Below are 15,947 nucleotides of genomic sequence, written 5' to 3'. Positions count from 1 at the left end.
GTGTTCATCCAGCCCTGCACCTTGTTGTCTCGGATTCTCCAGCATCTACAGTTCCTACTATCTCTGAGCCAATTATTCCTTCTCATTACACAATACCCAGTCTAAGATGGTCTCTTTCCCAGTTGGTTTGTCAACGTATTGATCAGAAAATCATCTCATACACACATCAAGAGTTCCTCCTGTACAGCGTTAGTCAATTAATTTGCCCAATCTATATTATGATCAAAGTCACACATAATTACAATTGTACCTTTATTGTTTGCATCAAATTCCCTGTTTAATACCTTTCCAATGTTACCACTACATTTTAGGGTTGATAAAGAATTCTCACTATTGTTTTCCGCCCATTGATGTTCCTAAGCACCCCCCCGCCCATAGATTCCACTTCATTGAAGCTAATATCCTTCCTTATGTGTCCTCTTTAATTAGCAATGAACCTGGGAAGAAAGATAATTGAAATCTTTCCTGTTTTTCCACTCTGTTCATATCCTATTTGACTGAGTCTAGGGGTTCGTGCTCGTGCGCACACTGGGCTGCGTGCGTGCACGTGCGCGTCGGGGCTCATGTATGTATGCATGTGAGGGCTCATGAGCACGCATGCACAGGGGCTCATGAGCATGTAGATGTGTGGGTGTGGTTGCATGTGTGTTTGAGAGCGCAGGAGTGGGGGTGTGGGTGCCTGTGCCTGTGCGTGTGTGGGGTGATTGGAATAGTAGTATTACACGCCAACAGTTTACACTGTTTACCTGTAGCTAGAATCAATTAACTTGTAATAATTAGCAATTCTTGTTTGGTACAGAAACCTGGTCTTTGCTTTTTAATCAATCTGGGTCTTAAAGTCAGGTAAACTGACAAACTTTTACAAATCTTTCAAGTCTATGACAATGTTGGAAATAGCAGGGTTTGATTTCTAGTGCATTACCCCAGAGAGTTGTTACATAATTGGTGGGTTGCAAGCTTCCAACCCTCAAAACTTGGACAGTAATAAACTGGTAGAGAGGTGATATCAATGCTCTAACATTGTCAGCTAGTTAGCTAAATGAAGTCAAAATAAAGATGGTAGTGCAGGTAACATGTTGTAGTTATAGCATGTGCCGGTTGATGGATTCAGGGCAATTACACCTGCAGTAAGCCATTGGAGCTCGAGCTTTGGACATTGTGAAAGATCAGGGAGAGTGGCGTTACCTGCATTCTCTACATTTCAGGAGGCAGTCAATACCCCACAAGTTACGGACTCCCAGTTCCATTTGTAGTTAGGAACAGGAGGCTGTGACTCTAAAAGCAGTAAAGTATGGAGATCCCAAAAGGTAGCAATTGATAGCCTCAGTCCTTGCAAATGTCAATCAGGTTTAAGGTTCTTACAGCTTTTAAGAGCGAGATCAGGGAGTGCCAGGGGAATGAGCAAACTGATCATAGCACCTTGGTGCACAAAACACTTAACTAGTGGGAAGAAATAAAGGATTATAATTGTACCAGGGGACAGGGTAGTTAGAGGGAATACTGGAGCCATGAGGATATTGACAGTGGGTAAGTTAGATGATAGAGTTGAATATGTGGCTTAAAGGCTGATGTAGGAATAATGGGCTTCAGTTCATGGGGTCTTAAAAGGAAGCGGCTGCATTGATTGTAATATTTCAGGTTTCCTAGATTCTGGAAAAGTTACAAATGTATAACTCCACTATTTCAAAAGAGGCAAGCTATCAAAAGAAAATACCAGAATCAGTTATTATGGAGATAGTAGCAGGATATTTGGAAAAATCATAATACAATCAAGCAGTGTCAACATGATATTAGGAAAGGGAAATTATGTGTATTAAATTAAGAGTTCCTTAAGAATGTGACAAGCTAGGTGAATAAAGAGTTGTGTTTTCAAAAGGCATTTGGTAAGATGCCACATAAAAGTTCAGTGTTGCATGATATAATAGTGTGGTGAGTAGATTTGCAAACCACAGGAAAGAGTTAAGAAAAACAGGTTATTTTCAGGTTGGTAAATTACAACTAGTGGAGCACTATTTACAATTTACATGAATAACTAGGATGAAAGAGTCAATGTAGTCAAATATACTGACAATGAAAAGATAGATAAGAAAACAAGTTGGAGGAGGATACAACAAGTCTGCAAAGGAATACAGACAGAAACAATTTGGCTGGTGAAGGGTACTGAGGGAAAATAAGGTTGTCAAATTTGGCAGGAAGAATAGGAGAATATTATTTAAATGCAGAGAGAGTACAGAATGCTGTAATACAGATCACAAAAACATAACAGGCAAGTACAGAAAGTAATTTGTACGGCAAATGGAATGTTGCTCTTTACTGCCTGGAACTTGGAGTATAAAAGTAGAAAAATCCTGTTACAACTGGCTGGGGTTTTGAACGGGACCACATCTGGAGTAGTGTTTCAGTTTTGGTCTCCTTACTTGAGGAGGATATATTTGCACCAAAATAGTTTAGAGGATGTTCAGTGGCTGATTCCTGGGATGAGGGGCTTTGTGTTGTAAAAGAAAGGTGGAGAGGTTAAGTCTACACTCTTTGGATTTAGAACAGCAAGAGGTGGCCTTACTGAAATGTAAAAGCTTCCGAAACTCAGACAGGATAAATGCTCCCATTGTGGAATCTAGGATGAGGAAGTGCAGTATAAGTATATAGAGTTTCCCATTTAAATTGATCATGAGGAAAAACTTGCCTGGAGGCTTGCCCATTAAATATATTCAAGTTTGATTTCTGATTGCCAAGAGTTGTAGGTTATGGGAGATAAGCAGTAGAGTTAAATCCATCAACAGATCAGCCACAATCTTCTTGAACAACAGAGTGGGCTAATTGGACCAAGTTGTTCAGTCCTGATCATTTTCTTTACAATCTTAGTTGGCTGCATGCTGCTCCCAGGCAGGCAACTCAACTGCTTTGTCCACTGATCTGGATATTCAATCCATTTACACATTTTAACTATAAAGAGGCAATAAGAGGTCACTATCTGAAAGATATCTACAAGTACAACTTTCTTGACCTTGCAAGAACCTACCACCAGCAGATTTTGTGTGTCCTCCATGAAAGAAAGTAATACTTAAAACACAGAAGGAATGTTTGGTGAGACTTTGGCTGGGTAGATTACAGAAAGCAGAGTTTGTGTCCTCTCAGACATTAGAAGAATAAGAATGTTTAGTTTTTTTCTCACTAATCCCATTTCAATTTCCAGCAGTTGTACCTTTTTCTCTATTTTCACAGCATATCTGATGACTGGTTGATTATGTTTAACTTGCAAATTTGAAGTGAAAGTTTTACTTTTGGATTAACTCCTTAGATATCATAAACGCGAACCAGTGTTGTACAATAACTTAGAGGAGGATAGAATAATACAGCACAGAAACCGACTCTTCAGTCCAACTTGTCCATGCTGACCAGGTTTCCCAAACTAAACTAGTCCCACTTGCCCGCATTTGGCCCATATCCATCTAAACATTTTCTATTCATACACTTGTCTAAATGTCTTTTAAGTGTCATAATTGTACCTGCATCTACCACTTCCTTCAGTTCATCCATATACGCACCACGCTCTGCATGAAAAGTTTGCCCCTCGGGTCCCTTTTAAATCTTTCCCCTCTCACCTCAAACCCAAGCCCTCTAGTTTTGAACTCCCCTACCCCAGGGAAAAGACCTTTACTATTCACCTTATCTATGCTCCTCATGATTTTATAAACTTCGCTCCAGGGGAAAAATGTCCCAACCTATTCAGCCTCTCCTTATAACTTAAGCCCTCAAGTCCCGGACATGACTTTTCTCGTAGTAACAGGAAGCAAGTTATGTACACACTGGTTACAATCAGTGAAGGTGTCAGAAGGCACTTTCTTTGAAACCCATACAAATTTTTGAGTATGTGAATTTACAGCCACCCTGTAAGCTTGCAATTCAAATAGGTACCCTCCACCTTTGGTCTATACTAATGAGAAGAGTATCAGTAGGAGGAATTGCTGGAAGATGAAAATTGCTAGCAATTTTACAGAGACTCCACTCTAATATCCAGACTGACTGAATCCTCGCCTACTTCTGAAACTCTAAGGACGGGAGTGACATTTGAAAAAGTCTGATGTCTTTATGACTGTACACCATGCAAAGCTTAAGTTTCATACCAATGATTAAAGTAAATTTTACAATTTTGATGCTGAGGAACACAAGAGGAATCAAACTCTTTTTTCTACCCTTCTGGACGTGGCTTAGCAATTTTTCTTCTTTTTCAATTTACACTTTCAAGTGATTGTATCAACAATGCGACATCAGTTACAGGAACATAGTGTACCCAAAGCAATAAAGAAAAGCTCATTACTGCCAATGCTTATAGAAGCACGCAGGGTGTAGGAAACCTTGCCTGGCAATCAAGGGTGGGGGCTGGGGGGGGCAGGATGATAAGGAGTTTGGCAAGAAAGGATCGGATCGGATCGCAACTGGCACAGCAAAGCATGTGATTGCTGTGGGGGCAGAGGAGATGGGGGAGAAAAGGAAATTGGGATCAGTAGGTGGAGGTCAAAAGATCCTTGGGAGGACGACTACTGGTTTTACAGGAACATTTGCCATTACTTTAAATGAAGAAAAAAAATCTTGATTAACATGCCCAGCAGAAAGACAGCAAAATCATTTGGTAATTATTTAAGACCAATAGCTAAAAGCAATGTCACATACAATTACACCTATCTGTGGAAGAGTAAACCATCACATCACTGTTCATCTTAAATTTGATAAATGAAACAAATTTGACTGACGAAAGATGGAGAAACACTAATTACAGTCTTTTACAATGGCAGTCACCATCCTTCCACTACAGAAAATAACAAAAGATCTTTTTCTAATATTTCTTGCCAGTGGGAATCAAATTGACCTATACAGTCTCTTAAATTCAAAGTTTTTTTTGTTTTTTTAAGTGTTTCGCAGATTATTTTCATATGTCTCCCAGCAGACTCTTCAATTTGAACAGAATGGCCAAGTGCTCCCTGGACTTCATGCATTTTAAATCGACTAACACCTTAGATTCAAAAAGGACCAGTCATTTAGAAATTGGTCGAAATCACAAGTCAGTATTTAAGCTTGGAATAGTCTGATCTCTAGCCTGCAGCCATTAAGGCCATACCATATTCCATTTTTGTTTAGCCTTTTTAAAAAAAAATTATTCGTTCATGGCATTAGGGCATCGCTGGGTAGGCCAGCATTTATTGCCCATCCCAGTGGACACTTGAGAGTCAACCACACTGCTGTGGGTCTGGAGTCACATGTAGTCCAGACAATATAAGGATGGCAGTTTCCTTCCCTAAAGGACATTAGTCAATCTAGCTGGCTGGTATCATCAGTTCTGAGGAAGGGTCACCGGACTGGAAACGTTAACTCTGTTTTGTCCTTCACAGATGCTGCCAGACCTGCTGAGCTTTTCCAGAAACTTTGTTTTTGTTCCTAATTTACAGCATCTGCAGTTCTTTTGCCTTTTATTGGCTAGTATTATCATTGGATTGAAAAAGACAGCCAACAAATCAGAGTTAGACCATATAAACCGTCATTTTTGTTTTAAAATCACATCTGTCCCACCCTGTCTTTTCTAGGATACACGTCTAATTTAATCTACTCCCACTGCAGCAAATCTTAAAGTCCAGGAGTTGATCATGTTTTTCCACAATAGCACTCAAAAAACTTTAATGTTGAAATTTACAGTCCCAAAATTGTTAATTGAATGGTCACTACAATTGCAGTAGATAGCAAATTTATGAAAAAAAATCAATTTTGTCACGTAAACATAAGTAATTTAAACTGCTAATATAACCAGTATACCACTTAAGCAATATAATCATTAAAGTGTTAAACAGAAAACTATGGCACAAAAAAATCCAGCAAATCCTCACTTAAAGCAACATCGACCGAACCAATGTCATCAGTGGCATTATAACAACTATTTACATCTTCATAACAAAATGTGATGTTCACTACCACTTCATTTGCCACAGTGAACTATTCTGATTCACCCGAGAGTGATTAGACATTGAAGAGTTGTATCATAAGCCAGCATCCTTAGCATCTCTACTTAGTATTTGCCTTGCAATGCCAGTTTGAAGGATGTGATCAATAACTTACCATATGCAATGATTCAATCCCTTATATAATACATACATAATGTGGGAAAAACGTGACATTATCCACTTTGGTAATGGAAACCAATGTGCAGAGTATTGCTTTTACATGGAAAGAGATTGGAAACTGTAGACGTATAAAGGGGCCTAGGTGTCCTGGTCAATTAGTCACTGAAGGTTAACATCCGGTACTGTTAGGACAGCTAATGGAATGTTAGCCTTTATTGCAACAGGATTCAAGTACAGGAGTAGTGAAGTCTTGCATCAATTGCCTGGCTAGACCGCATCTGGAATACTGTGTGCAGTTTTGGTCTCCCTATCTCACGAAAGATATTGTTGTCATAGAGGGACTGTAACTAAAATTCACCAGACTTGATGGTACTGTCCTATGGAGAGAGATTGGGCAAACTGGACCTGTATTCTCTAAGTTGAGGCATTAGAGATGATCTCATTGAAACCTTCAAAATACTTAAAGGATTAATTAGGTAGATGCAGATGTTTCCCTTGATTGTGGAGTCTAGAAGCAGGGACACAGTTTAAAAATAAGGGTAATGCCATTTAAGACCAAGATGAGGAGCATCCGTTTTACTCAGAAGGTTGAGAATCTTTGGAGCACTCTATCCCACAGGGCTGTAGAAGCTCAGTCTTTGAGTGTACTTAAAGTAGCAGTTGAGATAATTTTGATTAGTAATGGTATACAGGATTAAGAGGATAGGTTGAGTACAACTGAAATTTTTGATCAGCTATGATCAAATTAAATGATGAAGGCAGACCAAATGGCTTATGCTGGTTTCTATGTTCCTCATAAACACGAGTCAAAAACACGAGTCTGGAAATAAGAAACCCATTATTTTAGAAATTAATTTATAGGTTTTAAAGTTCTGTAATGCTGGAGAACAAGTGACTAATAACAGGCTGTCTTCCACTATGCTAGGTACAACTCATGACAATGCCGAAAGTCAATAAGTATGGAAACATAGAAGATAGGAGCAGGAGGCGGCCATTTGGCCCTTCAAAGCCTGCTGTGCCATTCATCACGATCATGGCTGATCATCCAACTCAATAGCCTAATCCTGCTTTCTCCCCATAACCTTTGATCCCATCCACTCCACGTACTATATCTAGCCACCTCTTGAATACGCTCAATATTTTGGCATCAACTACTTCTTGTTGTAATAAATTCCACAGGCTCACTACTCCTTGGGTGAAGAAATGTCTCCTCATCTTTGTCCCAAATGGTCTACCCTGAATCCTCAGACCATGACCCCTGGTTCTAGACACACTCACCATCAGAAACATACCCCCTGTATCAATCCTGGCAGAATTTTATTAGTCTCTATGAGACCCCCCCTCATTCGTCTGAATTCCAGTGAAAACAATCCCAAACTTGTCAATCTCTTCTCATAAGTCTGTCCTGCCATCTCCGGAATCAGCCTGGTAAACCTTTGCTGCACTCCCTCGAGAACAAGAGCATCCTTCCTCAGACAAGGAGACCAGAACTGCACACAATATTTTAGGTGTGGCCTCACCAAGGCCCTGTATAACTCAAACAAAATATGATACCTTTAAGCATGATACTACCAAACTAAGTCATACGAGACACAGCATTATGGAACATATTGGAAGACACTTGGCCATCTAAATTGAAGAGCAAAAACAACTGATGTTTCAGTGATAGTTAGTTTGAATATTTTAAGATGTGTTGCAATTTTCATAATAAAAAGTGATGGATGAGGCAGCTATGTCTAAAACAGAAGCAACTTAGACATTTCCTGACTATCAAAGAAAGTAATCATAAAAATGGTTATTCACTGGAATAAGCTGCACATTACAAATTGGCAATCCAATAGAAAGCCTAGATAACTGGGACAATTTTTCAAGAATGGTTCTGGTCTCTACTTGGACTGAATTTTGTGTCACAGGCAATACTGATTTCAAGATTTTTCTTCTTCTAGATAATGTCCTGGGTCATCCAAACCCACGACCACTTCCACCTAGAAGGATAAGGGTATCAGACATATGGGAACACCACCACCTCCAAGTTCCCCTCCAAGCCACTCACCATTCTAAATTGGAAATATATCGCCGTTCCTTCACTGTTGCTGGGTCAAAATCCTGGAATTCCCTCCCCAATAGCATTGTGGGTCAACCCACAGCAGGAGGACTGCAGCAGTTCAAGGCGGCAGCTCACCACCACCTTCTCAAGGATAACTAGGGTCGGGCAAGAAATGCTGGCCAGCCAGCGACACCCACATCCCACAAATACAGAAAAAAATCTTAACTATAATGACATCAAAAAAATGATAAGATTAATTTTCTGCTATTCAGCATGATGTCATCACAATAATCTGTGGATCAGGATCATTCTGAGTGAAGATACTGCTAAGTCAGTGGGCAAAAAAAATTTGAAACATTTAGTCTGTGATAAAAAGCACAGATTGTGCACATTGGCAGGAAGAATAGAAACATTGAATATTATCTAAATGGAAAGAGACTGCAGATGGCCTATGCTTGTCAGAGTCAGAAAATGAGAAGCCATCTGATCAAAGCATTGAAGATTCTGTGGAGGCCAGACAAATAGATGCGGAGAAGTTCTTCTGGGGGGAAATCTAAAACTAAAAAGGCAGCAATTAAAAGTAAGAGGTGTAATTAGGAGGGATTTCTTCACCCAGAGGCTTGATAGTCTTTGAATTCTCTTCCCAGTGCAGGCTGAGCCATTGACTTATATTCCAGAGTGGCTTAGACATATATTGAATTAACAAGGAAATCCAAGTTGCAAGCAAGGCAGCAGGCAAATGGAGACTGTGGCCATTATCAGGTTAGCCTTGATTTTATTGAATAGTGGAGTAGGTTGGAGAAGTTGACTGACCTAATCCAGCTCTTATTACTTACGATCACATCGTAGCATAAACACTGGTGACAAAGAACTTTTTTTGCGGTAAGCTGTACTCTATAATACCCTGCCTGGAAAAAAAGATACAGTGGAAGCAGATTCAACAGCAAATTTCACAAATAATTGTTTATATTTTTGAAGTCAAAAGTCAGGCGATACCAGATTATAGTCCAACAGGTTTATCTGAAATCACAAGCTTTTGGCACGCTGCTCCTTTGTCAGGTGAAGTGGAGAGAAGTGCACAGCTACAGAATTTATAGGCGGAGATTGCAAGATAATTCCAGGTAATTAAGAATGCCAAAAGATAGTACAAATACTGTGGGTTGAGTGTCAACAGACTGAATAACAAGTCTTTGCAGGTGATCAAAAGTGTCAAACGGTGTGAGTAAAGTGTCAACAGCTGAACAGCAAGTGAAGGGATCACCTACAATCCAATTAATAAAGGCAGAGGGTTAATTACCAAAAATCAAAAAAAAAAATGGTGCTAGAGACAAACCAAATGGCTGGAATAACATGATAAGTATAAGAGTTGCATGAAAAGGGTCTAACTAAAGTAACAAGTCATCCAAAATTGTACAAATTAATTAAGGTACAGAGACCGTAACAAGTTATCGAGATGATGGTGTCAAAACGGAACAGTAAGGAAGATTTTACAAACACAAAAGAGTATGGTGGGGTTATGTGTAGTTTAACTTGAACCCATGATTGAGGCCATCCTCATTGATATGGAAATTAGTTTCTGCTCAGTGATTCTGCGTTGTTGTGCATCTTGAATGCTGCCTTGGGAGGATGCTTACCCAAACAGCGAAGGCTGAATGTCCTTGACTGCTGAAGCGTTCTCCGGCTGGGAGGAAACACTCCTGCTTGATGATTGTTGCGCAGTGTCCATTCATCTGTTGTCGTAGTATCTGCATGGTCTCATTGCCCCAAGGCATGGTATAGCATTCTTTCCTGCAGCATAGGAGGTAGACAAATTCTGCACCTGTGCGCTTCCCTCCACTTCATCTAATGAAGGAGCAGTGTTCTGAAAGCTTATGATTTCAAATAAACCTGTTGGACTATAGCCTGGTGTTGGGTGATTTCTGACTTTGTCCACCCCAGTCCAATACCAGCACCTCTACAAATTTTTGAAGGAAGAACCTTCACAGAGCTCTGGAGTGGGGCTAAATGAGATAGCTCTTTCAAAGGGTTACAGACATGGGCAAATTGGCCTCCTTCTATGGTGCATCATTCTATGAATCAAATACAAAGATAATCTGTTTCACAAAATGCTTATTTTTTTCCAAAATACATAGACCAACTGCAACAGAACAGTAAACTATGATTTAATGTGAAATCACATCAATACATTTACCAGAGTTCTGGTTTGTGTTTCCTGTCTTTAAATCAGTGAAAGAGCTAAGGTAATTGATGACTGGTTAACAATATTGAGGGACTACAGGTGGCGTTGTGCAGGGCTTGGGTCTTAATTACAGACTATTAGATAATTCCATTACACCTGGCTTATGGAATCAACAGCCCTGAATAATCAGAATTAGTGCAGGTAGTGTCCTTACATCACGGCCAGGAGGCCCCATATCAAGTCCCACCTGCACTTCATAGATGTTTCAGAAGATGTCTGAAGACAAACAGAATTAGCTCACTGGCAAGTCAGTTATTGCTGTTAACTGGTCCACTGGAGAATAGCTCTAATTCTTATCTGACCAAGGGTTTAATCTTCAGTTTGAACACAAAATTTTATGACTACATGAGCTTCCTTGGAGATTCGCACAAGTAGTATTACATACAGGATGCCTTTGATAATGATTGATTCAAACTCATCTACACTACTTTACACATCCCCTGACACACCACTGCATTCAAAATTAATGAAATTCATTCAAATACACAAAGGTGTTTCACCATACATTCATGTGAAATCTGTCAAACAGTACAAAGGAGTTGAAAAATGTTGGGACAATGAGGAAGAGGTTTTTTTAAATGCAAGTGGTAATTATGTGGAACATGCTGCGCTTGAGACACTAAAAATAGAACAATCTGATCTATGAATGACTGTCACGCAAATGACGCTTTATGATCCATTTTCTGGTGGACAGTTTAGGTTTTTTTATTGTTTAAATACTAAATTACTGTTGTGCTCTCCCAAAGCAATTTAACTTGAACTATATTTTTCAAGACTAATCACTGCAAAAACATGTTTGCTAAACCAGCTCTTCAGGGTCATCAGCCTTCACAAATCTAGTAAAGGTAATACGCTTGTGAGCGGAGGTTCATTTCTTGGAAACTTGTTAATGTGAGTTTGCCTGCTTCTTAGGAACTAACTCCAAAGTACAGCAAACTAAAAATAAAAGCAGTAAGCAGAAAAACCATGGCACCTGAACTGTGCTCCTGAGCCCATCTGCTTACTCACCTCAACCAGATCTCAGTCTCCAATTCCCACCAAATCCTCAGATTTTGCTGCTTGCATGAGTTTTCCCCCCCCCCCCCCGCCCCATCGAGAGAAAGTGTAAAGGAAACAAAGTCCAGATAACCAGAACAAAACTTTATACATGTCTAAATCAGAGCCCAGTTCTTAGACTGGCATAGATAATTTTGGCACTGATGTTATTTTAAAGACTTGCCAAAAGAGAAAGTGACTTTAAGAACAAAATAACTACCTGTGAGAGAAGATGCTCTTAGACAGATGAAGAAATGCCAGCTGTTGACAACAGCCACGCAGAAGTGCTGCGCACACCTGAAAAATACACAAAGTAGCTTAGCGACAGATTAAATAATTCACACATCCTCTAAGTATGAAACAATTAAACCAATCCTCATTTATAGAGGAACCAACTGAAGTTCAAAAGCAATTCATTAAGTATGAAACAATTTAGGTCATTCTGAAGACATGAAAAAGCTACACGAATGCATATTTGTTTTTCCTCAACCATTCGTAAGCATTGGTAGTACACTTAGCAAGAATAATTGCAAAGCTGATGTATCAATCATGGTAAAGCACGCACAATAACCTTAAAATGCACCAAAATGGTCCTACTACATAACTACCAACAGATTTGTTACCTGATCTTACACATCTTAAAATATTTTTTTCTGAATAGACTAACATATTGAAACATCAACTATAATTAGTCCACATGTTTTTCATGCCACAGGCATATGGAAATTTCATCCACTCCACATCACACCTTGCTGAACTTATAGTAACATAAAATTATATTATACAAGATGAACAGGAATATAATTTTTCAACATGTTTAAACATGAAGTATAAGATGCAATGTTTTGCATTCAACCGTACACAGTAACATTTCATCAATCCCCCAATTTTTGAAGGTACAGAAGCATGTAGGTTTGAATCAAGACAAAAGGTACTTAAATTAAGATTTCCCTTGTCTGATATTCATCCTAGCTCAAATGAATAGGTTCAATGCAATTATGAGTGGAGTTCAAAGTTGAAACCACAACCTCTGATCTGCTTTGATTTGTTGAAAACTAGTTTACAATTCAACACAAATAAAGTTCAAACATTTCAGGTGGTCTGAGAAACAGGATGTGCAATAAAAAAAAAAGTTCTTAATTGTCACTGAGAAGGGAGCCACCTTCTAGAGGTACTGCGGACCATTTGGTATAGTGGATCCATGCTGTTGTTAGGAGGGTAGTTCTAGGATTTTGAATCTGCAAGTGATGAAGCAGTGATACGGCTCCAACTAAGGGTTATGTGTAGCTTGGAAGGAAACTTGCAAGTGGTGTTCTAGTGCATTTACTGTCTTTTAGCTTGTAGGTGCGAAACAGCTGGTATAATTTCAAACAACATTAAGAGACATTGATAAGGCCCACCTGGGATGGAAGAAACTGGTTTTCTTCCAGCTGTTGAAATTTACAGAGGGTTGCAACATTGTAACAAATGGATGAGATAGTAATGCAAATACACCTTTTACAGACTGGTGAAGTCACAACTGATGAGTTTTCATTGTATATGCACAAGGCTGGAAGATTTTAATTCGGCAGTTTTCACCTTTGTATTGCCTCTCAGATAAAAATGAACTGTAGACAGTCTTTTTTACAATAGCATCCAATATATTCTTCTTCTCACAGAAGCTCCTGAACAAACACAGCTAGAAATAGAGATTCCAATATTATTTGCAAACAATTCATTACCATAAAAACTTCAAATTTTCATGGCTCCTAGCTAGCGGATCATTCCATTTGCTGATGGGTCTTCAACTGTTCTGATCTTCAACCTCCCTTCAATGCCTCTTTTGTAGCTTCCCTCTCTTGCCACCCTTTGCAGCACCCGCCCCAACTTGCTCCCACTGCCTCTTGCAGCTTCCCCTTTCTCTCCCATCTCAACCTCCTCCTCCCCCACCCTATTTGCAGCTCTCCCTCTCCCCGACACCCCCTCGCAGTTTCTCTTACCAAGACACCCTCACATCCTCTTTCTTTTCTATACCTATCCTTGCAGCCTCTTTCTTCCCCACCAACCCTTTCAGTCACCCAGCATACCCTTTCTAATAAGAACAAAGGTTAAGAAGTTTTAAATTCTAAGGGAATGATCAGAAAGTCTCATACTTAGTATTTACTCCTAATGTTTGTTTTAACCTGTCAAAATTACAGCAAACTATTTTAACAGCACCTTATGACCAGTACTCTTGATAAACCTGCAAAAATTGTACACACAAATGCCAAAATTCAGTATATTATCGTAATCTCTGCGATGTCCGAGTAGTCAGCTGAGGGTGCGAGCAAGAAGGCTCTCTGCTGGTAAATTTTATTTAAGGCAAAGTTGCATTATTATTTAAATGATTAATGCTGTAAATAAAGTATAACAGTGATGTGCATAACACCCACCTCCCCAGAATTTCTATTACTTAGTGTGTGTTTTTACAATGATTATGTGGACCTCTTGATTATCCAGAACATTTGATCAACCGGCGTACTCCTAATGCCATAGGAGCTGGTTAATAAAAAGTTTGCTGTACTTTGTTTAAGCCTTTCAAATTTAATGTAGGTTCAACCTGACTGTTTCCTCAAATTCCAAAACCTTACCTGAATGCATCAGAGCAGCCTGGTTTACAGCATCATAATCCTTAGAAACATTCGCTGGCAATTGAGTATAAATTTAAGTGCTTCTACATGTTAATTTACTTTGCTTGGGCACTATCCAGTTTTCATTCAATCAATTCATTTGTCTTGCTATTTTATCAGATGTCAAAGAACGCCTCCACATCCTTTTCCTGGTAGGGCTTGTACAAACTTAATCTAAAGTCCTGTAAGGAAATGCTTATGACTAGCACTTTTCCCATGACAACCTTCTTTGCCTTGCGATCTCTTATTCCAAATGCATCATTTTAAATTTAAATTGTTTTTCTTTCTGTGTCTCTCCCTCTTGATTCTCTAGTTCATGTCTTCCCAAATCCATTTCCATCTTTTTCATATCCCGCTCCATCTCAATCCGTAGACTGGGTGACCACTTTGCAGAACATCTACGTCCTGCTTGTAAAAAAGACCAAGCTTCCAGTTGCCTGCCACTTTAACACACCACCCTGTTCCCCAGAAAACATCTGTCTGAGGGTCTGAGGTTCTGAGGAAGGGTCACCGGACCAGAAACGTTAACTGTTTTCTCCTTCACAGACACTGCCAGGCCTGCTGAGCTTTTCCAGAAACTTTGTTTTTGTTCTGTGTTTTTATCTCTGTCTCTGGCTTGCTGCAATGTTCCAGTGAAGCTCAATGCAAGCTGGAAAAACACCACCTCATTTTCTGCTGGGGGACCCTGCAGTCCTCCGGACTCAATATCGAGTTCAATAACTTTAGGGCCTAAAGTCTCCCATGTCCTAGCCCCCTACCCCACACACCAGGCCTTGTTATCACATAGCCTGCCATTACACACTACCTATTGTTTGTCACTAACAGTCCCCATTAACAGCTATTCACTCTCCTAGCCAGATTGTTATCAACTCCTTTGTCTATCCAACTGCTCTTTTCTCTTCAGGCTCTATCCCTTATCCTATTGTTTACTCTCTACCCCAACCCCCTCCCTATTTTCAGCTTATAAACCGACAATTTCCCAGCTACCATCAGTTCTGAGGAAGGGTCACCAGACCCGAAACACTAACACTGATTTTTTCTTCACAGATGCTGCCAGACCTGCTGAGCTTCCAACAACTTCTGTTTTTGTTCCTGATTTACAGCATCTGCAGTTCTTCCAGTTTTTAATACAATTAGGCTAGTGCCTTCCAAATTCCATCTGCAGAAAGGCATCTGCAACTTCCAATGTCATTTTATTTCTATTGCAAAAGTTGGTGCCTGTCCCTTTATCCTCTATTACTTACACCAACACTGTACCCAAACTTATACCGTCTTTGTTCCAATTTATCCTGGAAGAGCCCCTAAACATTTTCACGACGTGTTGAGGTCATATACTGGAAATCAAGCGCTACAATTCCCAGCATTATAACAAACCTAAAGATTTAATGAAACTACTAACAGTCCTAATTTGCCCCTGACTGACTGCTACTCAAGATAAAAGCAAACCATACTAGATTTTATTTAGTTACGTGAAAAGTAGTTATTTATTCTAACACTCCCAAGTTAAACAAGAATGAAATAACAGGATTTCTCATTAACATGACTTGAAATTTACCCCTAAATATTCCCAACATACAAAAACAAACACAAATAATTGAGATAACAAGGTGTAGAGCTGGATGAACACAGCAGGCCAAGCAGCAGCAGAGGAGCAGGAAAGCTGATGTTTCGGGTCTAGACCCTTCTTCAGAAAGGTATTGAGTTCTATTTCAACAGTTCAAAATCCCAAAACTAAATGAGTTGGTTTCACATTCCTTTTGATTCTTCGATGATGTTTTGATATTATCCACACAGCAGTGATCGCTGCTTGTTTTGTTGGACTTACGGTCTCTTTCCTTTGGGTTTTTGGATTTTTCGATTTTTCTTTA

At 39.5% G+C, this 15,947-nt stretch overlaps 1 protein-coding gene across 1 annotated transcript in view; it reads right to left on the bottom strand.

Annotated features, from left to right (window-relative positions):
• Positions 1-15,947, bottom strand: part of LOC109934313 (F-actin-uncapping protein LRRC16A-like) — a 403,104-nt gene that overhangs the window by 151,348 nt on the left and 235,809 nt on the right. The window contains exon 15 of the mRNA XM_048608843.1: positions 11,652-11,728. Coding sequence (XP_048464800.1) covers positions 11,652-11,728 — 77 coding nt within the window. The remainder of the gene's footprint in view (positions 1-11,651; positions 11,729-15,947) is intronic.

This window comes from Rhincodon typus, chromosome 2 (assembly GCF_021869965.1).
Source record: "Rhincodon typus isolate 14 chromosome 2, sRhiTyp1.1, whole genome shotgun sequence".
NCBI classification, from domain to species: Eukaryota; Metazoa; Chordata; class Chondrichthyes; order Orectolobiformes; family Rhincodontidae; genus Rhincodon; species Rhincodon typus.
The sequence above is the reverse complement of the archived record's forward strand: the minus strand, read 5'-3'. Positions and strand labels throughout refer to the sequence as shown.